The sequence below is a fragment of the Nuphar pumila genome, chromosome 15, assembly GCF_984573655.1.
Source record: "Nuphar pumila chromosome 15, dmNupPumi1.hap1.1, whole genome shotgun sequence".
Classification (NCBI taxonomy): Eukaryota; Viridiplantae; Streptophyta; class Magnoliopsida; order Nymphaeales; family Nymphaeaceae; genus Nuphar; species Nuphar pumila.
The window spans coordinates 80,982,536-81,010,259 of NC_143263.1; the positions used below are offsets into that span (position 1 = coordinate 80,982,536).

At 35.3% G+C, this 27,724-nt stretch overlaps 1 protein-coding gene across 1 annotated transcript in view; it reads left to right on the forward strand.

Moving 5' to 3' along the window:
- LOC149815744 (peptidyl-prolyl cis-trans isomerase CYP21-4-like) overlaps positions 1–15,657 on the forward strand; it is a 52,844-nt gene extending 37,187 nt beyond the window's left edge. The window contains exons 7-9 of the mRNA XM_089989899.1: positions 7,881–8,018; positions 8,179–8,329; positions 15,110–15,657. Of these exons, the coding sequence (XP_089846025.1) occupies positions 7,881–8,018; positions 8,179–8,329; positions 15,110–15,187 (367 nt within the window). The 3' untranslated portion in view covers positions 15,188–15,657. The remainder of the gene's footprint in view (positions 1–7,880; positions 8,019–8,178; positions 8,330–15,109) is intronic.
- Positions 15,658–27,724: the final 12,067 nt, after the last annotated feature.

Genomic DNA, 27,724 nt, shown 5'->3' on the forward strand with positions numbered 1-27,724 from the left:
GCATCCAAAGTGAGCTTTCAAGGTTTTTTTTGAAGCTTGTAGTCAACTATAGAGTCACTTATCATTATGAATAGCAGCAAATCCTTCCAAGTCTTAAGATGGATGGAAAGGGCTCTGCTACTTTTGTCGTCACAAAGTCTGTAGTGCATTCTGGTTTTTGTCTCTATCAACTTTATCAGTGGTGCAAGTCTGCACTTATCGTTTCACCTCACTTAGGCGATTTATCATGATTCAGATATTATGTCCCTTATTGATGGTAAACAGTTCATCAAGTTGATTGCTACCACACATCGATTTATTATTATTTATTATAAGTGTTTTTGTTATTATAATATAACAATTACAATATGAATTGTTGTTACTATTTAAATAAACATATAGTTTGCTGCTTAGAAATGGTACTTCTTGATAAACAGTTCATCAAGTTGATTGCTACCACACATTGATTTATTATTATTTATTATAAGTGTTTTTGTTATTATAATATTACAATTACAATATGAATTGTTTTTACTATTTAAATAAACATATAGTTTGCTGCTTATAAATGGTACTTTTTGATAAACTATTTGACTCTTTTTTTTTATGTCAATCAACATGTTTTGAAATCTTTGGAATCACAAAGTGTTTCCTACACCATAACTGCTAAAATAAATACAAATGATACTTTGTACCGTGCAAAGCATTGGGTCTTGAGCAATACTCAATGTCGTGTTATTGTTGATAAAGAAGCAGCAAGAAAGTGCATATTGCTGAGATGTATATTTTTCGTTGACAATCTTGAGTAACAAAAGGTGGCATGCTAACATATTCATATGTTCAAACAGATCTTAGGAGTAGCCTGGACAAAGACCAACACCAAGAAATTTCTTTCAGATGGTCTGACAATCTGTTTTCAACACTCTTACAAGACATGCAGAAGGTTAAATTTGAGACCAGCTGAAGGAATTCAAGACAAATAAGGACTTGGAGGGAGATACAGAGGGGTGACGTGGAGGATTCTAAGACCTTAAGGGTATGTTTGGTTTTGCTGGGCCCCATATGACTTCAAATCAAATTTGATTTGGAGTCATAATTCAGAATCACATGAGGTCTTATATGATTCTGAATCTCACATAAATGAGAAAATGACTCATTTGCAAAGGCAAATGAGAGTCCATTTCTCATAGCTCACTTTTTGATGTTTGGTTGCTTGTGCAAATGAGCGACTCTCCCATTTGCATGAGAATTTGAATATCATAAGACGTTACCGAACATGCCCTAAATGTAAAGGAATGGAGAAACAGGACTCTCATGGCCCTAGTCCACATGGACGGGAAACATATCTTGATAATAATTTTGATAATCATGATATTCTGATGATCTGTGGAGCCACTAAGTTAGAATGCCAGGAAATAAGTGGAAGCTAGAGAAGCTACTGTTATAGTTGTGGAGGCAGTACTTGTTAAAAGAGAGTTTACCCTAAAGCAGCTTGATTATCTGAAAGGAAAGTGTAATTTCCAATGTGCATACAATTCAAAAACCAAATTGTAAGTGCCCTATGAGTACCAAAACAACCTTAAGGCAGTGAGGCAACCATAGATACAAGAACCAGAACTCAAATTGTTTTTCCCATAGAAACTTAACAAACCAAGAGATCGAAACTGAACCCATTCAAATATGAGGGAGGATTAGTACTGGAACTGAAAATAATCCCTGTTATTTCAGGCTCACTTTCGACGTCATTGCATAGACTGCAAAATTTAGTCTAATTTGTTGGTTCAATTGTGGTTTGCGATAGTTGATGGCTTATTTGGTGGTAATGGCAAGCCTAATTTTCTGTTTGTTTTAATGATCACTTTTTTCATAAAAGTTCTATTGTTAAAGTCAATGGGTGCTTAAGTTGTTAAAATGTAAACTGTAATATATATATATATATTATTTAATATTATTATATTTTCTTTTATTATTTTCTTTTTTTATTTTTCTTTATTTTCTTTTTTAGCATCTAGTTCAATAGAAAGAACTTGACTGTGCAAATAGCTGTTGGACTGTAGTCCAAGAGCTATAATAAATGCTGTTGGACTATAGTCCAACAGCTATAATAATAAATGTTGTTGGACTGTAGTCCAACGGCTATATTAAGAGACGTTGGAATCCAATGTCTCTTTTGGAGAGCTCAAAATGAGCTCTCCTCTCTCTTCCACTTTTTTGTATATATAGGGGTGAACCCCTTCAATGTAAACAACAATGCTTCTTAAGCATTTTGTTCATGAATAAAGTATTATTTATTTTTCAAGTGTTCTTCCTTTTATACCCTTTCAAGGGTCATGCTTGTAGTGTCTCCAATAGACACTTGTTTGTGAGTTATTTGTGCATTTGTTGAAGACCACCATTTCATTACATGGTATCAGAGCTACGAAATCCTTAGATCTTGAAGTGCTTCCGCCTCGATTTTCGTGCCACATTTACAAAAGGTGTTTCATCACCTTGTTCTTGGCTCAAGAAGATTTGTTTGAAGAAAGGCGAACTTGTGCTACAAAAAATTTTGGTTTTGTATCCTCTCTTATTCCTTTGTCTACTCTTTTTCTTTTCTTTTTATTTTTTTCTCTCTCTCCTCCTATTTATTCCTCTCTTACCCTTGGAAAAGATGGATGACAATAATAAGATCACCATCATTTCTATGAAGCTAAATGATACTAACTATGTAATGTGGGCTTCGATTATGAAGCACCACATTTGGGAAAAGGTTTATGGGGTATAGTGGATGGTTCCGATTTGAAACCTAAACTATCTCTTACCAAGAAAGAGGGTAATAAAGAGGTTCCTCTAGCGGAAGAAGAGAAGAGTAAGGCGTTAGCCACTTATGAAAAGAAATGGAAAGAATGGAGGATAGGGCATGCAAAAATTATGTCATGGCTCATCAATAGCATAGACATTAAAAAATGCTCTAGTCTAGCTAAGTTTGAGCATGCCGATAAGGCTTGGGAATACCTCAAAAACATGTATTCCCTTAAAGATATTGCACATGTATGTAATTTACAAGATAAAGTTCGGACAATGACTCAAAAAGATAAAACTATTCGAGAATATTATAATGAGTTGTCCGAACTTTGGGAAGAGTTGGCTCTTCTTGAGCCCAAATGGCATTGTGCCGAAGACATCGAGCTTCGCCAAAGGCAACTCGATATGGAACATTTCTATCAATTTGTGAATGGTCTAAGGCCGGAGTTTGAATCCACCAAATCGACCCTTTTACATCGTGGAAAAATTCCTTCTATTGTTGATACTATAGAAGAGCTCATTATGGAGGAAAATAGACTTAGAAAAAGTACTCCAAAAGTTGATGATGACTCTGTTTTAGCTGTATCTAGACCGGGGAATCATACTCGTACTTACAAGCCGCCTCATTTTGGAAGGCAAAACGGCGACTTTGATAAAAGAAAAGTTATTTGTCATCATTGTCATGAACCGGGTTACTATAGGCCTCAATGTCCAAAGTTAAAAAGAAGAGAAGAAAAAAGAGTTGCATCTGTTGAATCTGAGTCAAAAGATCAAGATGCACCTGTGTCTATGGCTCAACTGATGGAAATCCTTCAACCTCTTCTCAAAGGGGTATCCTCCTCAACCGAAGCCTCAACTGGAGCGGCAATTGCATCTTTCTCCGGTCCAGGTAACTTTCCTTGGCTTTTAGATTCTGGTGCTTCTTTTCATATGACCCCAAATGTTAATAGTCTATCCGAATGTCTTAAAAATAACTCAAGTGTGTCAAAGGTTTTTACAGCCGATGGCACATCTCTTGAAGTAAAAGGAATAAGATGTTTTGAAAATCTTCAAAAATCCAAAAGATTTTTTATCCCAGAAGTTAGATATATCCCTAAACTTAATTTGAATCTCTTATCTGTCTCGCAAATATCTGATTATGGATGTAATATCTCCTCTTCTCATGGTTGTTGGGTACAGGATCGCCAGTCAGGGAAGCTGATTGGGGAAGGCCATAGAGAAGGAGGACTTTATTACATGGAATTTTTGGAATTACCCAAGAATGCATTTTGTTATAATATTCAGAAATTAGAATTGGATTTATGGCACAAAAGGCTTGGCCATCCTCATATGTCTAAAATTCAATATTTTCCAAGTTTGGAAAAATTTTGTAATTCTGAAAATTTTTCTTGTAAAGACTGCATTCTTGGCAAAATGAAAAGGTTACCATTTCTTAGTAGAACTTTTGTTTCCTCACGACCACTTGAGTTAATACATTCGGATGTTTGGGGCCCTGCACCAGTTATTTCCAAAGGTGGTTATACATATTATGTCATTTTTGTTGATGACTTTTCTAGACATACTTGGATTTATTTTCTTAAACATAAATCTGATGTCTTTGCTAACTTCCAAATATTTTATAAAATGGTTAAAAATAAGTTTCAAAATGATATTTCTGTTTTTCGCACTGATTCAGGGGGAGAATTTATGTCCAACGAATTCAAAGACTATCTCAATTTACATGGTATTACACATCAAAGATCATGTCCACACACTCCACAACAGAATGGCCTAGCCGAATGCAAACATCGGCACATTATGGAAACTACTAGGACATTGCTAATTGCAAATCAAGTTCCAAAAAGTTTTTGGGCTGAAGCGGTCCTAACTGCCACCTACCTCATTAATAGGATGCCATCTTCCTCATTAAAGAATACAACTCCAATAGAAAAACTTGTTAATTTAACTCCAGATTATTCTAGATTAAGAGTCTTTGGATGCAAATGTTTTGTTTTCACCAACAGAAATGACAAACTCTCTCCTCGTGCAATCCTATGTGCCTTTTTAGGATATGCTGATAATAAAAAAGGCTACAGGTGTTTCGATTTTCAAAATGACAAATTATATGTGTCAAGAAATGTATCTTTTTTGGAAAAAGAAAGCTTCTTTAAATTTGAAAAATCCAAGGATGTCACTGAATACTCGTTTTTAATTGATCCAACTTCAAAATCCAATGAATGTGATGTTGGATGTGACCTTGACAATGATCAAAGTCCTATTGTTGTTGAAAATGATGATAATGAAGAGCAAATCCATAGGGATGTTAGTCTACAATATTCAAGACGTAGAGAGCAAAATCTTCCATGTGCATTACAAAAATACTCTGAAGTCTCACCTAGAAGAACGTCTAGAATCTCTAAACCTCCAGAAAAATTTGTGTCTTATGAATCTTTTTCACCCACGTATAGGGCCGCCATTGCATTAATACAATCATATGTTGAACCATCATCCTATTCTCAAGCAAAAAATCATATAGAATGGATAGAAGCCATGAAAATAGAATTGGATGCACTAGAAAAGGCCAATACTTGGACGATACAAGATATTCCTCCGGGTAAGAAACCTATAGGTTGTAGATGGGTATACAAAGTCAAAACCAAAAGTGATGGGACCCTGGAAAGATATAAGACCCGTTTAGTAGCAAAAGGATATGCCCAAGAGTATGACATCGATTATGAAGAAACATTTGCTCCTGTGGCCCGTATGACCACTGTTAGAACTTTAATAGCCTTGGCGTCCATTAGAACATGGCCTATCTTTCAATTAGATGTCAAAAATGCTTTCCTGAATGGGAATCTCGTTGAAGAAGTATACATGGAAGCCCCACCTGGTATTAGTATCCCTAAGGGTAAAGCTCTTCGTCTAGAAAAAGCTCTTTATGGTCTTAAACAGGCTCCAAAAGCCTGGTATGACCGATTTAGTCATGTTATGCTTGATATTGGTTTTCAACCTTGTTTAACTGACACTGCTTTGTTTGTTAAGAAATCTGATGCAGGCATCATTATTCTTCTTCTCTATGTGGACGATATGATCATCACTGGAGGCGACAAACAGGGAGTTGCAAATATCAAATCTCTTCTTAAAACTCACTTTGAAATGACTGACTTAGGTTTATTAAGATATTTTTTAGGCATTGAAGTTGCTTATTCCCCTCGGGGGTATTTGATATCTCAATCTAAATTTGCTCTTGATATCGTTTCCAGGTCTGGCATTACAGATGATAAGAAAGTAGACACTCCAGAAGTTGTCAATGTTAAAATGAAAATTGATGATGGAGAACTTCTTGATGATCCTACTCCTTATAGACAGCTTGTTGGAGCTCTTTCTTATCTTTCCATTACTAGGCCAGATATAACTCATGCGGTTCATACAATCAGTCAGTTTCAGCATGCTCCCACCTCCGTGCACATGGGAGCGATTTTGCGTATTATTAGATACTTAAAATCCTCTCTTTCACGAGGACTCTTCTTGTCTGCTTCATCTTCATTAAATTTAATTGCATATACTGATGCTGACTGGGGAGGTGATCCCAATAATAGACACTCAACTACTGGTTTTTGTGTGTTCCTAGGTGAAACCTTAATTTCGTGGAGGTGCAAGAAGCAGCAAAAAGTCTCTCTTTCCTCCACCGAAGCTGAATACGGAGTCATGGCAACCACCACTATGGAGGTTGTTTGGCTTAGACGATTGGTAGCGGATATGGGAGCTAAAGCAACGCAAGCTGCAAAGATGTGTTGTGACAACAAAAGTGCGATCTACATTGCAAGCAACCGGACATTCCATGAGCGTACTAAACACATTGAGATGGACTGTCACTATGTCAGAGAGGAATACTTACATGGAACCATTGATCTGCCATATGTTACATCAGAATATCAATTAGCAGACTTCTTCACCAAGCCTCTCGCTGCTCCCCGATTTCACTTCCTCTTAGACAAACTTTCGCTCATTGTACCGTAAGTTTGAGGGGGAGTGTAATATATCTGCCATGTAAACTGTAATATATATATATTATTTAATATTATTATATTTTCTTTTATTATTTTATTTTTCTATTTTTCTTTATTTTCTTTTTTAGCATCTAGTTCAATAGAAACTAGATATTTGATCCAACTATAGTCCAACAACTATAATAATAAATGCTGTTGGACGGTAGTCCAACAGCTATATTAAGAGACGTTGGAATCCAACGTCTCTTTTGGAGAGCTCAAAATGAGCTCTCCTCTCTCTTCCACTTTTTTGTATATATAGGGGTGAACCCCTTCAATGTAAAGCACCATGCTTCTTAAGCATTTTGTTCATGAATAAAGTATTATTTATTTTTCAAGTGTTCTTCCTTTTATACCCTTTCAAGGGTCATGCTTGTAGTGTCTCCAATAGACACTTGTTTGTGCATTTGTTGAAGACCACCATTTCATTACATATATATATATATATATATATATATATTATTTAATATTATTATATTTTCTTTTATTATTTTCTTTTATTATTTTTCTTTATTTTCTTTTTTAGCATCTAGTTCAATAGAAACTAGATATTTGATCCAGTCAAGTTCCTGTTGGAACAGGAACTTGACTGTGCAAATAGCTGTTGGACTGTAGTCCAAGAGCTATAATAAATGTTGTTGGACTATAGTCCAACAGCTATAATAATAAATGTTGTTGGACTGTAGTCCAACAACTATATTAAGAGTCGTTGGAATCCAACGTCTCTTTTGGAGAGCTCAGAATGAGCTCTCCTCTCTCTTCCACTTTTTTGTATATATAGGGGTGAACCCCTTCAATGTAAACAACAATGCTTCTTAAGCATTTTGTTCATGAATAAAGTATTATTATTTTTCAAGTGTTCTTCCTTTTATACCCTTTCAAGGGTCATGCTTGTAGTGTCTCCAATAAACACTTGTATGTGAGTTATTTGTGCATTTGTTGAAGACCACCATTTCATTACATAAGTAAGGTACTTTATTTGTTGCATTTGGACTTTTTCATATTCATTGCAGTGATGGATATTTTTCCTTTCTCCTTTAGCTGAATTTATTTCTTCTTTTGGAAGAAACTGATAATTACATTTTGCAGTCAGAAGGGCTACTTCAGAGGAATGCTTTTTCATCGTGTGGTAAAAAACTATGTGATTCAAGGAGGGAATGCAAATCAAGTTGGAGCTGCAGATGATTGGACTTTTGGAGGGAAACTTCAGGGTCAACTTGACACAAGGTCTGTGAAATTGGCATTATCTGTCTGCATTTACTACTTCAAAAATGAATTATCTGGATAGCCATCATTCTTTTAGAAACTACAATTCTGGTTAGGTTTTGAATATTATGGTTAGGTTGCATTTATGTTATCTAATTGACGAGCTTATGATGTAATCCAGTCCGAAGCATGAGGCGTTTATGCTTGGTACTTCAAAGGCTACAAGAGATGATAAGGGCTTTGAACTTTATATCACAACAGCGCCTATCCCTGATTTAAATGATAAACTTATTGTGTTTGGGAGGGTCATAAAGGGAGAGGACATTGTTCAGGTACCAGGATTTACTGCTGTTTCCAACAAGGCTATGTGTGCCTTTTCATTTGTACGTTCTTTTGTTTGTTTGGTTGGAATTTCTGGGCTCTTAACTAATATTATATTTCATCTTCATGTGTAATTTGGCATGATTTTAACTTTTTTTCTCCTTTTCAATTTATAGTCAATATAGTTCTTCAAAATGACTAGTCTTATATGTACCTTTCCACATGCAGCAGTTTGCTAACACAACATGCCTTGGTTGTTAGATTCTTTGTCAACCTTGTACTTCTGGGTTCCAAGTGATTAATCCTGGTTGGTTTTTCTCTTTAGGTTTAGTGCTTGTCTTTGTTTTTTATCCTGAAACTGAAAATGTAGGCTCTACCTGTATTTCCTGTGATTGAGCCAAAACATCTTCCAAGATGTGCTGCTACAAAATTAGTTTAATGTGCTTCAACAATATAGACATTTGTTCTTGCCTCAGCATTCCTGAACACTCGAAACGTTTGGGTTGATATTGTTAAATTATATCATGTATTCATATATTTATATATAGAGAGAGAGGGATACATATGCATATATATTGTATATATGCATATGTATCTACTTTATATATATATATATATATATATTTTGCCCTAGGGGCCTTTCTGTCATTTCTCATTTTACGCATATTCACCCTTGTGAATGTGCATGTAACTTTTCTACATTTTCTTTCTTCCTTTTTCGTTCTTTTCTTTTTCACCTTTTTGACTAAAAATCAAAGGAGGGGGAGTCGTTGGACCCCCCTCCAATGGTTAGATTTCTAACCGTTGGAGGGGCTCCAACGTCTAGTAGGAGCCCCTCCTTTTGGTCTCCTCTTGTATTATAAATAGGGGTGTGTCCCCTCTAATTGTATTCATTCTTTTGGGAGACTTTGTGCTCACCTTTGCTCAATAGATTCAATTTTTTGCATTTCAAGTGTTCTCTTTGTATCTTTGTGTACCTTTTATTCAAGTGTTCTTGGTGTGTCTTTGTACACGTATCTCTTCGTGGAGCTTGTGCTTATAGTGCACATCTTTAAAGATATTTTTACATGGTATCGGAGCTTGGTTGAGAGAAAAGAAGATCGTGTGTTTTGTTCTCTCTATTGGGTGCCTCGAAAAGTGTGCCATCAAGTTTGGGTGATTGGGGTGAAGACTCGTTTCTTCATTCAATATTTTAGAAGCATCCTACCTCTAGTAGGACCTTATATCTCATTGTGGTACGCATCTCTTTCTCTTTTTCTTCTCTCTAATGGGCAAAAATGACTCTCACTTCTCTCTTGGCTTCAAATTAAATGGATCTAATTATCATGTATGGGCCGGAAATATGGCGGCTCATATCAAAGGTAAGGGTATTTGGGGATATGTTCAAGGAACTATTCCCAAACCCGAACTGAAAATTACTATCATTAAGAGAGGAGAGATTAAGGTCCTTGACGGTGAAGAAAGAGAAAAAGCGTTTGAAGAATACAATAAAAGGCATGAAGAGTGGGAGATGAAAAACTTCAAAATTCTTTCATGGTTTTTCTCTTCGGTAGAAACCAAGATTAATGCCAATATATTGAAATTCAAGAAAGCATATCAATTATGGGAGTATCTTGAACGAATATATACGTCAAGAGACTTGTCCCATAAGTATTACCTCCAAAAGAAGGCTTTGACTCTACAAGCAGGAGAGATGTCGTTTAGAGAGTATTTGTCGAATTATCTACTATATGGGATGAACTTGCTATCCTCGAATCTAAATGGAGTGGAAAGGCAATCGAACTAAGGCAAAAACAAGTTGAAGAGGATCACTTTTTTAATTTCTTAAATGGGCTTAGACCCGAATTTGAACAATCTAGATCCTCTCTTTTATCTTCTTTTTCTTCTTCACCTTTAGAAGATGTTCTTACCAAATTAAGTGGAGAAGAAACTAAATTGGGAATGAATAAAACCAATCAAAATGTGTTGGTCGTCCCCTCTAAAAACGGGGATGAGGGAGCTTATGCTGTATCTAGACTGGGGAGCAATGCTAAACCTTATAAACCTCTCCACTTCAACAAGAATCAAGGAGGAAGAGAAAGTAACGAACAATATGGAAGAAGAGACTATAGTAAAATCGTGTGTCATTTTTGTAAAGAACCAGGGCACATAAAACCCGTATATCCCAAGTGAAAAAAGATGGTGGCAATGTCGACAACCTTTAGAGAGGAGACGCTGCTTTCCTCCAACAATGCCAATCTATCTATAAATCAAATTATTGAAGCTCTTCAACCACTCCTCAAGGGATCTATTTCTGGAGCCGCTGCGTCCTCTTTTTCTCCTCCAGGTAAAATTCTTTGGCTATTAGACTCAGGTGCATCCTTTCATATGACTCCAAATGCTTTTACACTGACCAACTATTCTAAAAAACCCTCACCATCCTTTGTCTTTATTGTGGATGGGGCTTCTCTTGAAATTAAAGGAATTGGAGATTTTGAAAAACAAGATTTTTTTGTTCCCAAAGTTAGATTTATTCCAAAATTAAATTTGAACTTGCTTTCCGTCTCTCAACTTTTGGATCTTGGATGTGATATAAAATTCTCATCACATAAATGTTGGATACAGGATCGTCAGTCCGGAAAGTTGATTGGGGAAGGCTCTAGGAAGGGTGACCTCTATTTTATGGAGTCTCTTCAAGTTCTCAAAACCTCTTTTTGTAACATTGCCCAACATAAAGATATAAATGTTTGGCATAAATGCCTTGGGCATCCAAATATTGACAAGCTTTCTCATATTCATTTTGCTAAAACATTGTGTAAATAAAATTTCAGTTGTAATGATTGTATTCTGGGAAAAATGAGAAGCTTACCTTTTGGCTCAAGATCTATGTTTTCAACTAAGCCTTTTGAAATTGTGCATTCAGATGTATGGGGACACATGATGTATGGAATATTGAAACATCACTAAGTAATGGTGATATCATTGATAACGATCTCCACGTTTATACCCGGTGTGAACAGGAAAGACCTATTAGTGCTTTGGAAAAAATTTCTCAAATTAATGAATCTTCGGAAGAAGCCCCTCTTAGGCGATCTAATAAAGAATCCATTCCACCCAATAGGTTTGTGTCATATGAATCACTTACACCTAACTATAGGGCTTGTCTCATAACTTTACACTCATATCATGAACCAACTTATTGTAATCAAGCAAAAAATGTTCCACATTGGATTGAAACTATGAATATAGAACTATATGCTCTAAAAAGGGCCAACACTTGGAAAATAGTTGATCTTCCTCCAAACAAAAAACCTATTAATGCCGGTGTGCTTTTAAAGTTAAGACTAAAAGTGATAGTTCCTTGGAACGATATAAGACAAGATTAGTAGCTAAGAGATATTAACAAGAATATGGTATTGACTATGAAGAAACCTTTGCCCCTGTAGCTAGAATGACTAGTGTTAGAACATTAATAGTTGTAGCATCAACAAAAAAAATGGCCTATATATCAATTAGATGTTAAAAATGTCTTCCTTAATGAAAAACTAAATGAAGAAGTTTATATGGATCCTTTGCCGGGATATAATGTTGGACAAGGTCAAACTCTTAAAAGCATTATATGGTCCTAAGCAAGCTCCCAAGGCTTGGTATGATAGATTTAGTAATGTCATGATTAATCTAAGTTTTCGCTCATGCTACACTGACACTGTTCTCTTTGTTAAAAATGCAAGATCTATTATTATTGTGCTTTTACTGTATGTTGATGATATGATTATTACAGGAAATGATCAAGTTGGTATTTGCAATGTTAAAAATATGTTAAAAGATAACTTTGATATGTTTGACTTAAAATTCCTAAGATATGAAGTTGCATACTCTCCAAGAGGTTATATACTTTCGCAAATGAACCTTGCTGCAAATATATGTTCCAAATCTGGGATTTCGGATGACAAGAGGGTGGAGACTCCTGAAGTGATCAATGCTAAATTAAGGCCGGAGGATGGTGTTCTTTTAGAACATCCCACACCTTACAGACAACTTATTGGTTCTCTCACATATCTGACCATTACCAGACCAGACATTGCGTATGTTGTTCACTCTGCTAGCCAGTTTTAGCATGCTCCTACAACTGTGCATATGAGTGTTATTTTAAGATTGTCAGATACATAAAAAATACCATCACTAAAGGGCCATTTTTATCAACTTCTTCCTTAAATTTACTTGCTTATACTAATGCAGATTGGGGAGGTAACCCTAATGATAGAATCTCAACTACTGGTTGGTCTTTGTGTATTCTTAGGAGATTCTTTAATTGCCTGAAGATGCAAGAAGCAATAGAAAGTCTCGCTATCCTCTACTGAAGCTGAATACAGGTCTATGACAACTACGACAATGGAACTTGTACGGATACGAAGTCTTCTCAAAGATATGGGTGTAGACATCTCTAGACCTTCAAAGTTGTGTTGCGACAACAAAAGTGTCATTTATATCACCAACAATCACACCTTCCATGAGCGCACCAAGCACATCGAGATAGACTACCACTATGTTCATGATGAACATCTGAGAGGGACAGTCACCCTGCCATATGTCACATATGAATATCAACAGGCGGACTTCTTTACTAAAGCCCTTCTTACTCCCCGTTTTATTTTCCTACTTGGCAAACTTTCGATATCTCCCCGTAAAGTTTGAGGGGGGGTGTTAAAATATATGTACTCACTCACTCACACACACAACATATGTGTGTGTGTGTGAAATACCCGATAAGGGTATTATCGTCTTTTTACATAGTTATTTTAGAAACAACTATTTCTTGTCAAATACTTTTTTAACTTATCATATTCTATTTTATTTTTTTATTTTTTATTTTTTTCTTTTTCATTTTAGCTACCATTGGAGGTCCCACATAAGGACAGTTGGGGGCTCCCAACGTCCCTATGGGGAGCTCCCATTGGCTCTCCTTTTTTGCCCTTCCTCACTTGTATAAATAGGGGTCTTTCCCCTTATATTCTTCAAGCTCTTGAGCTCCATTTCAATAAGAGCATTATTATTTTTAGTTGTTGCCTTTCTTAAGGCTTGTTTGTATTATCCCAGAGTGGACTTCTCTCTTATATCTCTCTCTTACTCTTGTCCATTGTAGGACATTGTGAATGCATTAAGCATTCTTTATATTTTCACATACTTCATTACAAATAGCACTTCCTTCTCATTGGTCTTCAAAGAGAACAAATTCATCCCATAGAGGAGATAAAGTGTTATAGTAGTCTCTAATACTCATATCTCTTTGTTTGGTTGCTCTCACATTTTCTTTTAAAAAGAAATGTCTAGCAAGATCTATTTGAGTATACATACCTTTCATGAAGAACCATGTTTCATTTGCCCTCTTGAATTTGGCTAGATTATTACAAATTTTGAGTTCCACATTGTTCATGAAGCATGCTAATATTTTGACATGGTTACTTTCCCAATCTTCAATTTTGGATTGATATTTATCAATGGCTTTTGTTTTTTTTTTCATTCAAGTCTTTTTCTCATGTCCTTCTTTCTTGGTGAGCTTTTAGTTGAGGTTCCGGAACCATGTTACATACAAATCCTCAAAGTTTCTTACCTTTGAGGTTGTTTTCCATGACGGCCACCCACATCCTATAGTTAGTCTCATTCAATTTGAACGAGAGATCAATCTTTGCATCCTTTTCCACCATTATAGAAGAGAAGAAGGAAAGAGGATAACAATGAGTGTGTAAAATGTAAGCACACAAAAATAAAATAAAATAAAGTCTAAAAAGTGTTCAATCACCTGGGGGCTCTGATACCATGTAATGAAATACTAGTGCAAATGACAATGTCACAAAATGACTACAATTAATGCACAAACACAAAAACAAGAAGCCACTAATGAACAAAATACAATAAGCCACAAAAGGCTAGGCACCAAACACACATAATGTGAGAGAGAGCTTGAAATATAAAAATATTGTATTGAAATGCTATGAAAAACATTGAAGAGAGGGGGGGGCAAAAAGCCCCTTTTATACACTTTATAGGATGAAGGTGGGCTCCCGTAGAGTCGTTGAGAGCTCCCAATGGTCACATTTGGGGGAGGGTCCCATCGACTCTATGGGTTGGACCCTCTTGCCCCTTTATAAATGTCAAAATAACAAAAGAAAAAAAAAAAAAAGGCAAAAATGTCCCTAGTAGACGTCTATTTACAAAATAGAAAAAGACTAAATTTTTCCTAGTGGGCATTACAAAAGATAACAAAGAAATAGTATATATATATATATATATATATATATATATATATTAACATATTAGTGTTTGTCAAGTCTTGCCATCATCATCTCCTTGCTGCATCAATATTAGTGATAATCCACTGCTTGTTCTGGCCACCTCAGACATTGTAGGAATGCAGTTATATATTTGTGCCTCCTATTTCTACTCTGCTGCAGTTCATTCGTTATATCTCTTAGTGGAGCAAAAATGTGTAGTAATTTATGTAGTTAAGCTTACCAATTTTTTGTGCTCCAAAATTTCTCCACTAACTTGATAATAAAAAGGATTGCCTTCATTCCTGCAAAATTTTGAGAAATTTTCTGTGAAATTCTTATAGACTGTAATTATGCTCTATGATGTGACAAATGTGTTTCTGAATTATCAATAGATATTCACTGGCTATATTGCCATCAAGTATTCCTGTTTTACTGCATACAGAAGAGTGCTTATCAACAGAAAGTTCCAGTTGTTAGTGGTACCTTGTTTGTTTCTTGATGCTCCATTTGTTAAGCGCTGTCTTTTTCATACAATTTCAGGAAATAGAAGAGGTTGACACTGACAAACACTACCGGCCCAAGTCCCCGATAGGGATCATCGACATCATCTTGAAATGAGAGATCTGAAGCTTTCTGTCACATCGAGAAGCTTCTGCATGTTTGTATTTGTCATACAGGTCATCTGGAGATGCCATTTCCTTGCATGTGAATGCGTGCTCCTGTTTAGTTTTGATCAAATGGGTGCATGTGCGCACGTAGGGCCCATGCAAGGGCGTGAGAAACTTATGCGTACACGGGACGTGGTTGGCACAAACAGCTTCATTCATGCATGCTGTGTATTTTTATGCTAAATTCGTATTAGTTGACAGTCACTTTCTGCTGTAACTTCTCATCATGAGAATTGAAACCCTGAAGTCTGACCATAGGTAAGAAGGAGAGAAAAACAGAAAAATGAGAAAAGAGGAGACCATGACAATCTGTTATGGCAGATGTGTTCTTCTTGAAGTAAAAGAGTGCTTGTGAGTTCGTTGGGCATGAAATGTTTGATTGCAGATCAATTTAAAAGGCAAATGTTTAAATTAGAAAAATAATTGCTCCAATTTACTTGGTTTATATGTAAATGGTACGTCTTGATTCTGATTAGGCTATAAATGCATTCTGAAATAAAAAGGAAATACTAGTGTTCTATTTTCAAAGAATGAGAGGGAGGGAAAAGTAGTGGTTTCCTTGTTTTCTTAAAAAAAAAAATTGTCTTCGTTTTAGGGCTTTTTGTATTTGATGGATTACCGTTTCCATTTCTTTTTTTTATATATATTTTTGTGGATGGTATGTGAGGTACCCAGTTGTCTATTGTTGGTTCAGATAAGGTTGTTTTGATATCCTACCCATGGTGGGCACTATATATATATATATATATATATATATATATATATATATATATATATATATATATATATATATATATATATATATATATATATATATATATATATATATATATAGGAAAATGAAAACCTAAAAAAAAAACCTACTAAATAAAACATGCTATTGGATTTTCATGAATTTCAGGTGCCTTTTTGAAATTCTGGCAGCACATATTTGATTTATATGCTTGTTTTTATAGGAGTCACTTCTTGGAACATTTGATTCCAATGCATGAACATTTGATTCCAATGCATGGATAGGTTTTTATAAGGTTTAAAAAATCATCAGCCTATAATTTTTATGAATTTTTGAAGCTCTAAATACCATTTTTGTCATCCAAAATGCATGATCCAAGTGTCGATTTCTAGTAAAACAATCGATGAACACATCTAAGGGGCTGGAATTTCGAAAAAAAATACCGAAAATCTACTATCATGCTTCATTTAGTAAGTTTTATATTTTGTTGGTTTTCATTTACACACACACACACACACACATATATATATATATATATATATATATATATATATATATATATATATATATATATATATATATATATATATATATATAAAGAGAGTCACTAACGTACGAGGAAAACTAATGTGTAGTGCAATTTTCATGGATTTTTTGTTCTTTCCTCTTTAATCTAACGAATGTGAACTACATGCTTGGTTTTATAAGAACCTGCTATTGAATCATTCAATTTTGATGCATAAATGAGATTTTTTTAAGGCTTTAAAATCAATGGCTCATCATCTTCATAAATATTCAAACCAGTGTTGTGAAAAGCGTTGAGGCGTAGCGAGGTGCTCCACCAAAAACCGAGGCGAGGCGAGGCGTAAGCCTCGAGGCGTAAAGCGTAAGCCTCAATTTTTTTTGAAAACTTAAAAAATTATAAAAAAATATCTAAAAATACAAATAAATAAAGAAATGCTTTATTGATGAAATAACAACCAATAAGAAATAAAGTCTTAAATAAGTACTAAAAATATGAGATTAACATATAAAAGTAACTAAAAATTGATTATATAATTGGAAAATATATGAGATTAACCAAAAAAAGTTAAAATATACTAAGAAACTTATTACATAACTGAAATAACTGAAAAATATATGAGATTAACCTACAAAAGTTAAAATATATGAGATTATTCTAAAAAATATGAGATTAACATATGAAAGTAACTAAAAAAATGATTACATAACTAGAAAATATATGAGATTAACCAATAAAAGAAAAAATATACTAAGAAACCGTTTACATAATTGGAAAATATATGAGATTAACCAACAAAAGTTAAAATATATGAGAATATTCTAAAAAATATGAGATTAACATATAAAAGTAACTAAAAAACTGATTACATAACTGGAAAATATATGAGATTAACCAACAAAAGTTAAAATATACTAAGAAACTCTGAAATAACTGGAAAATATATGAGACTAACCTACAAAAGTTAAAATATATGAGATTATTCTAAAAAATGTGAGATTAACATATAAAAGTAACTAAAAACTGATTACATAACTAAAAAATATATGAGATTAACCAACAAAAGTTAAAATATACTAAGAAACTGATTACATAACTGAAATAACTGAAAAATATATGAGATTAACCTACAAAAGTTAAAATATATGAGATTATTCTAAAAATATGTGATTAACATATAAAAGTAACTGAAAAATATATAAAATTAACCAACAAAAGTTAAAATATATTAAGAAACTAATTACATGACTGAAATAACTGAAAAATATACGTGATTAACCTACAAAAGTTAAAATATATGAGATTATTCTAAAAATATGAGATTAACATATAAAAGTAACTAAAAAACTGATTACATAATTGAAAAATATATGAAATTAACCAACAAAAGTTAAAATATATTAAGAAACTAATTACATGACTGAAATAACTGAAAAATATACGAGATTAACCAACAAAAGTTAAAATATAGTAATATACTAAGAAACTTATTACATGACTGAAATAACTGGAAAATATATGACATTAACCTATAAAAATCTTTTTTATTATGTCTCAGAAGTCTTGTTGTAAAATTTTTTTTTGTGCCTTGAGGCACAGAGGGTCGCGCCTCAAGGCGAGGCACGCCTTTTGTGCCTCAAGGAGCATTTTTGATAACACTGATTCAAACATTCAAAATAAAAAATTTTCATCAAAAATACACTATCCTGATTCCAAGCAAATTCACCATTCCAAGCACATCCACATGTTTGGATTTGTAAAAAGAGTGTTGAAAATGCCCATATTTCTAGTTCTCATATTCTGATGACTATATATATATATATATATATATGTATATATATATATATATATATATATATATATATATATATATCACTTACCACGAAGTTCATTAGCGTAAATCAAGACACCATTTACATATAAACCAAGGGGGGCTCCGCTTGTTTGGCAAGAGCAGTTAGTGTATGTCACGTTGCAAGTTCAAAACTCAATGGATATGGTTGTATATCTGGTAAGGGTTTGCCTCATCCTAGCTTTCTTAGTCTAAAAAAAAAAAGTAAATTGGAGCAAAGGCCTAATTCTCCTTTGCCCGCTAGTGTACACACCCAACTTCTACCTTGCAGCAAAGGGATGCACACTCATGCGTTTTGAGGGTGGTGTTTGAATGTGTAGGGTGCCCTTTGCATGGGGCCTGCACACCCATGCAAACAAAGGAGGCACGGATGGACGACATGTGTCACACTTGTCCCTTTGGGATGTGTTTTGTTGTTCCACCCTCCTTCGTGGAACAGGAGAGGGGACATGGCACTTTTAAAAAAAACAAAAACATAAACAAAATGTGTTCTTGTCCAAGACTATCTGCTGGCAGGACATGATAGCATATTATGTGTAACGCTTCCAAAATTTTAACCTTAATTATTGTTCAAATTTTGAAATTTTGAAGCCAAAATTTTCTTTGACAAGTATAAGTAAATCAGATCTTATAATGCAGAAACGATTTTAAAAAATGGTTAAGACTTTAGGCGAGGTTATACTAAAGATAACAATCAAATCAAAATATACGAGATATACACATTTCAAACCACATACAATATAAGATTGAAATATAAAGAGTTTTAATTTTATTTCAATCATTCGAACATAAAGCATTTCATCACTTAATATTCTATTCAACATTAACTCACACAATAAAGCATAATCTATATGCATTCAAGTCATCACACACACACACACACACACACACACACATATATATATATATATATATAAGACATTCACATCATTGCATCATTTTCATATGCATTCATAATTCTTATAAACAATAAGTTAAATCGCATTTGACCATTCAAGTGTGAAACACATGTACATACATTCTAAGTAATTTAGTTAGATATTCATGATACACATCAAGCATGATGCATATGTGTGATATATTCACTCAGACAATCATAATGCAATCATTTGCAATGAAACTATGTAGGCATGATGTATCATTCACCTAATAAGTCAAAACTAGTTATTTGTAGGAGTGTCACCTATACGCTAACATAAGCGTCACAATCATAACCTCATATCAATATCTAAAATCAATAAGGATCTGATTCTCATATTTGAGTTCAACATATAATCATGCTATAACAGAAAAGCTAAATCTATAGATTCATAACTGGCTATCTCAATCAACTCAGAAGATCACTACAATTCATCCTAATATTTTGTTTAATCATAATAAAGATTTACAAGATCCACGCCGGATCACCTGTTCTGGGAAATGTACAAGCTCACAAGGAGTTACTGTTGATGATGCGTTAATTACTCATAATTATAATATATTTTTATTGTATAAATACATCATTTGTAGGTTTAAAACTCACACTTAGGTGCATATAGATGTCATTGAGCTACGGTTTGAATTTCGTTCGAATCAGACTTAAAATGAGAGAGATATCATATTTTTAGTGAAACGGGTAAGACCTCGGGGCGAAATGGGTCAAATCGGATCCAAAAGGCCCATTTGGGCCTTGGATCTGGGCCAAAACTTCACAATCCACCCCACATCAGCCCAAACTCGAGTTTTAGAACATTTGCTAAATACCCTCTTAGAAAAGGGCGCCCAACAATTAAGTATTTTTTTAAACTCTTTTTTGGAATTTCCAGAAAAGAGTGCTTGAACTATAAAAACTTTGCCCAAAACACTATTTCACGTCGTTTGCTCTTGGGAGTGCGCCCTTCAGCCAAAATCTCGACCCTCCAGCCTTCTTCCTCAGCCCCAAGCCGCCCCATCTTCTTCACTTTGGGTTGCTAGGCTTTGCCAAGCTCCCATGGCCGTCGTCTTCTTCCTCTTCCATTCATCTTCTTCTCCCTACGTTCCTTCTCTTCTCCTCCTTGCTGAAACTAACTTTCCTTGCTGTGTTTTGCAGGTTGCAGCAGTCATGGTGGTGGTCCAGTTGTGTAAGGGGTGCTATCTACCCCTTCACAACTAGTCGGCTCTACCACCATCAGACTCTCTACACCATCCGCACAATCAGAGCTTCACGCCACCATCGGAGCACCATCATCCACGGTTTCCAGCAGCTTGCAGCAAAAGTGAAGTGGACAACACCATTGAGGGTGTTGGCGCACAACCTGGGCAAATTTCCACCTCTTCTCTACCATCCCACTCCTTGGATTGCCGGAATAGGCCTCCGGTAAGCCTCTCAACCCTTTTCTTTTAGTGTAAAACCCCAAATCGTGTGTGGTTTTATTTCCTATTTTCTTCAATTTCTGTGTGACTGTTGTTATAGCCTTAGCATAGGTCTGGTTGTGCTTTAACCAACACATAGGTCGAGTGTAGGTGTTAGTTTAGGAGTTTAATCGTTTTTGTGAGTTTTATGGAGTCTAATGGTGAAGATCGGCTAAGCATAGCTTAGCTGATTGTAGTATGTGTCCAAAATATTCTTTTCTCTTTTGTGTTACATTTAACAATTTGTTAGTGAGGTATATATGCAGTTTAAATTCCTAGTGTAGTCGTGTGATCAGTTTGGTTAAATTAGATTTTTTTTGTAGCTTTGCTTTGTTAGTTTAAAAATTAATAACTCTTAGTGATTGAGATATGCGTGTGATTTAATGCATATTAGTTAGCATTTAGTAGTACATATTAGTTAACCTTGCATCAATTGAATTTAGGTTGATTAAGTTGTGACTTTGTGTGTGTGTGTTTCCAAATCGTGTAATACACTTTAGGTAAGCCAATTAATTGTGTTGTGTAGCTTTAGGTAATTTCCTTACTTTGAATGGTTAGGTTAAGTAATTTTTGATTTTTAATCAGGGTTAGGTCCTATTACTCGTGTAGTATACCTTAAGAAAAATCCATATGATAGGTCAAATACTAATTTAATTCCAGTATTTTCTTTTACCAAGTCTTATTAGTCATTCGGTGTCTTGGTCTAATTTTAGAATGTTTTGACTTTACAATAGGTGTCTAAAATCGTGTAGAGTGTTAAATTATGTAAGATTAACCTTGAATAGTTAGTGACTAACCTAGTGGGTTCATCTAGGGTGGCGTGAGCCTAGTCAATGTACCCATCCTTCTTAGTCGTCCCCTTGACTAACCCTGATTAGACAACTAACCCTAGTAGGTGTAGGTTAGTAACTAACTCTAATTTGAAGATAGTTTTAGATTCCATTTAGTTTTATCGAGTTAACTAGTTAGTTCACATTAAGTGAAGTAGATTAGGTTAGATAGCGGCATTAATTTAGTTAATTTAATTCATAGTTGCATTTTTATTTAAGACAGTATAACAATTGCATGTAATCGAGCATTTTAGTTAGAGCTAACTTGCACTTCTTGCAAGTAATTTAGATATGCTTGTTAGAATTAAATCATTTAGCATAATTTGTTTTATTTTCTATTAGCTAGTTAATATTAGGACTGTAAATGACTGGTATTGCATGCATTCTAAGAAAAAGTGCGAAATTTGGATGTTTGAAATGAATAATGCATTGAAATAGTAATCAAAATTTTGCACTGACTTACACTCGTTATATTCTATGAAGATTTTCTGAGTTTTACCAAAATTACTGTTCTGTTCTGTTCTATTCTATTTATTAGTGTGTTAAATGTTTACAAACCAAAATTCGGCTCGTTTCGAGTTGATTTGGTTTGCCTTTTAAGCGTTTTTCAAAATTAGGTCTTTCGCGATTTAAAATTTCGGGACAAAAGATTTCCAACTTTTCTATGAACTTGAAACACTGATATCTGGAGTTTTCGGATGAGTTTTTCAATTCCGTAAAGTCTGACAGACTCTTGAATCTATCAGAAAGAGAACGAAAGAAGAATCTGCAAAATTGGATTTCGTCTGCCCCCTTCAAACTCCCTGTTTACAAAAACCTATCAGAATCCGATTTTGCTCTGTTTAGCGGCAAAGCAGTCATTTAGCTAGTTAATTGATTTTTCGTAGTTTTTAGTATTTTCTAGCATGTAGTTAATATACTAACAGTAGTTAGACTCGTTAGAATTAATGTGATTAGTTAATCTAGTTTGATTTACATTTATTTTATTTTTAGTTTAATCATAGTATTAGATTAGTAATTAATTCAGAGTTATAATGACATACTGACTCTCTATTTTCGTTGTTTTAGGTTGATAAGTTAGAAACATATCAACATGTGTATTTAAAATGTGAGTGTGAATGCATATATGGCGAAAAGATAAAATTACCCCTGGCAATCCAGAGAAGACTTAGCAATCTATTTCAGTTCATTTTCATTTTTGGCTTGTAATTCAATTAGAATTGTATTGTTAACTTAGTTGTAAACATTTGTGATACTAATAAGTTGAAGTTTTAGATTTAAGTTGAAGGTATCCCGTTCCCTGAGGATTCGACCCGTACTCGCCACATTCGTGGAAAGTCAGTTTTTATTATTACTTGATTGGTGATTTTCCAAAACGCTTTCAACGATAAAATAATATTTTAAATAACAATTACAAAAATCTGATCAACTGCCCTAGACGGATGGTCTGCCTGGTCTTCGACAATGCACTTTCTTACAGAAATATACCGTCTTCGCTGACTTCTCGCTCTTAGACAATACATTTCCTCAGAGAGACTTACCGCTCTTGCTGGATTACTTGATCTGGTTATGCACACCCTCACAGAGAATCCTTTGAGAACAGTTCCTCAACGAGTATCATATCTAATGAAAACTATTATGATACATGCATCAATACAATTGACCACTCTCATGATCGATAGCCACCAACATGGTACAAGCATGTATATAATCAATATGCATCATATCATACATCACTTCATATGACACTTAAATCATAAAATCAAATATTTAACCAATTATGTTTCATGAACCATAGTTCACTATTGAACTTAAACATTTATCGCATGCCTTTATAATTTTATATCACATGACATTTAAATCATATCATACATAAGCATATTATTTTATGCATCATATCATCACCACAAAAAACATTGCATTTCGTAAATTGAACCTCAAAGCATGCGTAAATAAAATATGAGTTCTATGCATATATACGTGAACATGCACATTTCATAATACGAAGCAATTATAAACTTTATAAAAAATTATATTTATACATATATATATATATATATAAATGCAAATTATGCCCTGATTGACATGAATAAACAAATGAACATGTAATATATCAATAAATGAAATTCAAAAGTTAGAAACACATTTCTAATTTAGGATTAAAAAAATAAATTCTTTATTTATTAATAATCCTTAAAAATTGTGGGTTTTACATTATGTCCTTGTCCTTCCCTTGTATGAGAATCAAACGCTCCTGAGCTCATGAAGTCTTTTTAGCATTGTGATGTTCACAAGATAAGCTGAGCTGAGCTAGGTAGCACTGAATATGGATGAGATTTGGATGGGTTATTCTTGCCTACCAACATGAATAACTGGCTGCTTTAACACCTACGAAATCTCCATTTGTTTGTCATGAAACATGTAGATCCATATCTGAAGGATAAAAGTTATGAAGGCCCCACTTGACAGACGATTCATTGAATAGAGTTGGTTAAAACGTTCCCAAATTTAAAAAAGTACTCATGCATGCTGTCTAAAAGTCAATATTAAATTATCCAAACACAGAAGAAGCAATAAAATGATCGTGACAGCCTGGGGCGTAGCTAGGATTCATGTGGGGGGGGGGGGCAAACAGGGGGTGTAGGAAAAAAAAATTATTTGTGCGATAGTCGGGGGTTCGGGGGCAGCGCCCCAGAAGAATTTTTTTTTGAGATAAAATAAAAAATGGCTACAATTATTAATAAAAATTTATTTCATATGGACAAATCAAACTACAGTCAGGGCTGGGCTAGGACTGGACTGGACTGGGCTACAAAAATGGATAAAAACCTATTTCATATGGAATCTGGGCTGGGCTAGGACTGGGCTTTTTAAAAAAAAAAAAAATTAACTGTTTCGGGAGGCAGGACTGGGCTACTGCCCAGTCCTGCCCCCCCCCTAGCTACGCCCTTGGTGACAGCCCCAAGGGGTTTTGGCATAGTGGGGTGGGGCCTTGGCTGTTAGACGGTCAGTCAAGGTTCCATTTCTATGGGCATCACCCCTCTGCACAAGCCAAGGCACAATGACCATAAGTATGGCAGGCTGAGCCAATGCATATGGTGCCGGGGTTGCGGTTTTCTTCGGGTTATAAATAAAAAAAAAAAATGATCGTGACATCTGAATGACCCTATTAAAAAGCTTGTTTGGATGCTTGAAAATAAACGGAACCATGCTAATTAATTTCACTTCAAGGGTTCCATTTGGTTTTGAGCAGTTGGACAATAATACTCTCTCTCTCTCTCTCTCTCTCATGGGTGGGGTGGGTTTCGGGCTAAAGATACATGGATCTCAAAAGCCTAAGATCTCAAATTGCCTCACATCTGAGATCCAAGGTAATCAAACACACCCTTCAATTATCCGAGACCTTGGCATTAACAAAAAAAAAACTGATGTATAATGACTTGTCCTACTCCCATTAGGATTTGGAGAATTCTTTGGGCGGATAGCAATTAACACTTCCACATGTTCAGCTGTGGTCACTTTATAGAAGGTGACCCATTCAATTTTTTTCATAATTTGGCAAAGAGCCTTTTTAAAGGTTGGTGTCCACCTCTATGGCATTTTTTTTTTGGATTTATAACCTGAAGAAACTGCACCCGGCAGGAAGACCTGATTGCGCTGGGTCAGCCAGACATACCTACAATGGTTGTGCCGGCAGCATAAAACTCTGAGGCTAGAACCCTTATCCCAAGGGCTTATGCTAAGCGTTGGCTTGCACAGAAAGACAGATTCTCATGGCAATCAAATCTTGACTGCCCATCTAGCAGCAAGGCCCCCACCCCACTATGCCAACCCCCCTTGAGGCTAGGGGTGGCAAAACCTGACACGACCCCGCCAACCTGCCTCTTAGGCGGGTTCGGGTTTGGAAAAAATGAACCCGTTTAATAAATGGGTTGACCCGCCTAACCCGTTTATTAAACGGGTCAGGTTCGTGTTAGGGGTATGCCAACCCGGCTGACCCGTTTAATAAACGGGTTAGGCGGGTGGGTCAACCCGTCTGCCAACCAGCCAACCCGACCCGACCCACCAACCCGACCTGACCCGACCCACCAACCTGCCAGCCCAACCCGCCAATCCGCCAACCCGACCCGTCAACCCGCCAACCTGACCCACGAACCTAAGAACCCGTTTACCCGACCCAACCCATTTATTAAATGGGTTGGCGGGTCGTGTCGGGTTACCCATTTATTAAACAGGCCGGGTTCGTGTTTGCCACAGCCGACCCGTTTAATAAACGGGTTGGGTTTGGGTTAAGGTATGTTGACCCGCCAACCCGTAGGGTCGACCCGCCAACCCGACACGATTGCCACCCCTACTTGAGGCCACCTCTATGGCTTGCAAAGTAATGATGAAATATGAACCGTTTTAGGCATATATAGCCTACAAGGGCTTCGTTCATCTAGCAGAGATGACTTTTGTGCCACAAGGTGGAATCTGGTAGAACTCCCAAACAGGCAAAAGGGCTCTCAAGGGTTTTACTGACCGGATGCCTGCTACTAATGTGCAGTCAATGATTGGGTTTTCCCTTCTCGTAGCCAGAGAAAAAAAAAGTGGTTTTATTTTTAGTTTCTTTTCAAGATGTGCATAAAGATTAAACTCATTTTTTAATCAAATTTTCTTCTTAGGCCGCTTTTGTTTAATGCAACAACTTATATGGGAGAATGCTGAGTTAGCAACATGATGTAATCCTTTCTCACCATGAATGAAACAGACATTTTTTTTTAGAAGAATGAAAGAACTGTGCACCAGGAGATGAGCCTTTACTCCAAATCAGTCCCTTGGATAACCAACCAATCCATACCAACTTCATCACTTCATCAATCTGCTGAAAATGAAAATTTTCTTACAGGCCAGCCCCCTCTCCTATTGTTTCATTCAGTTGACAAGGACCTTGGCAGGATCCTTACCCTCCCAAAGAAACTTCTAGAATATCAAATTCAATCTCCATTCAAACTTTTTTGGTGGATGAAAAATAGCGATGTGGTGCAACGTGAGGCTACTTAACACATGACTGATTAGTTTACCTTTGCTGGTTTAGAGAGGTTTAACCCATGTCAAGTTTCATTTAGACTATGAACCTTCTTCTCTTCAAGAGCAACCTACATATCTTGCATGGGGTCTCTTATGCAGAATTTTTAAACCCAAATAATCCAATGCAGCAATGCTAGCATCGAGTTTTGGCATGCACCCAAATAATATTTTCGCCAAACGAACATGGCGCGGGAGGCGCCTTGACAATAAAAGCTTATACTTGTTTTCAGCGCAATTCCATGAATGAAACAAACATCAAATTATCATGGTGAGAAAGTGTCATGCTGGCACAAGTGAGCTCCTGTATTTTTCACCACTAACCACGCTTTATATATAATTCACATGGGTTGAGATGGCACTACTTTTGGAAAATCAATGTCCATTCCCAGGTAAAGCATTTCCTTTGCATAGGAACCAAACAAACAAGGCCTAAAAGAGTGACATGCAACCCCTTTTTTATTGTTTTTGAAATCTAACACCTTGGTTCATTAGTAGTTGCTCCATTAATAAAACAAGGATTTTAAATCAATCCAAATTTGCTTGGGGCTCACGTGCTCACGCAAATGTAGGTATGTTCCATGTAGTGTTTGAGCATGGCTAGACACCTTTGAAAAAAAAAAAAAAGTGGCATAGACAACCTTGGACAAGGACACCACCCAGACAAGATAGGACAAAATAAGACATGACTAGGGCTGGGAAACGAACCAAGCAGCTCATTGTTCGGCTTGGCTTGGCTTAGCTTGAAAATTGAGTTTGACAAGCTGAGCTACAAGCCAGCTCGTTTAGGTAAATGAGCCTAGCACGAAGCTCAGTTCATATAGGTTTGTTTTACATATTATATACTTATATATATTATATGTTTTATACATATATTATATATTATACATATTAGATGTGTTTTATATATTTCTTATAAATATTATATGTATTATATATTATATATATTTTTATATATTATCAAACTTAAGCTATTTTTAAAAATAACTTTTTTTTTAAATGAGCTAGCTCGTGATGAGCTCACGAGCCAATCTCGAGTTGGAGTGTACCCTTAATGAGCTGAGCCCGAACAGCCCAAGCTCGACTTGTTCGACTAGTTTGTCAACACTAGA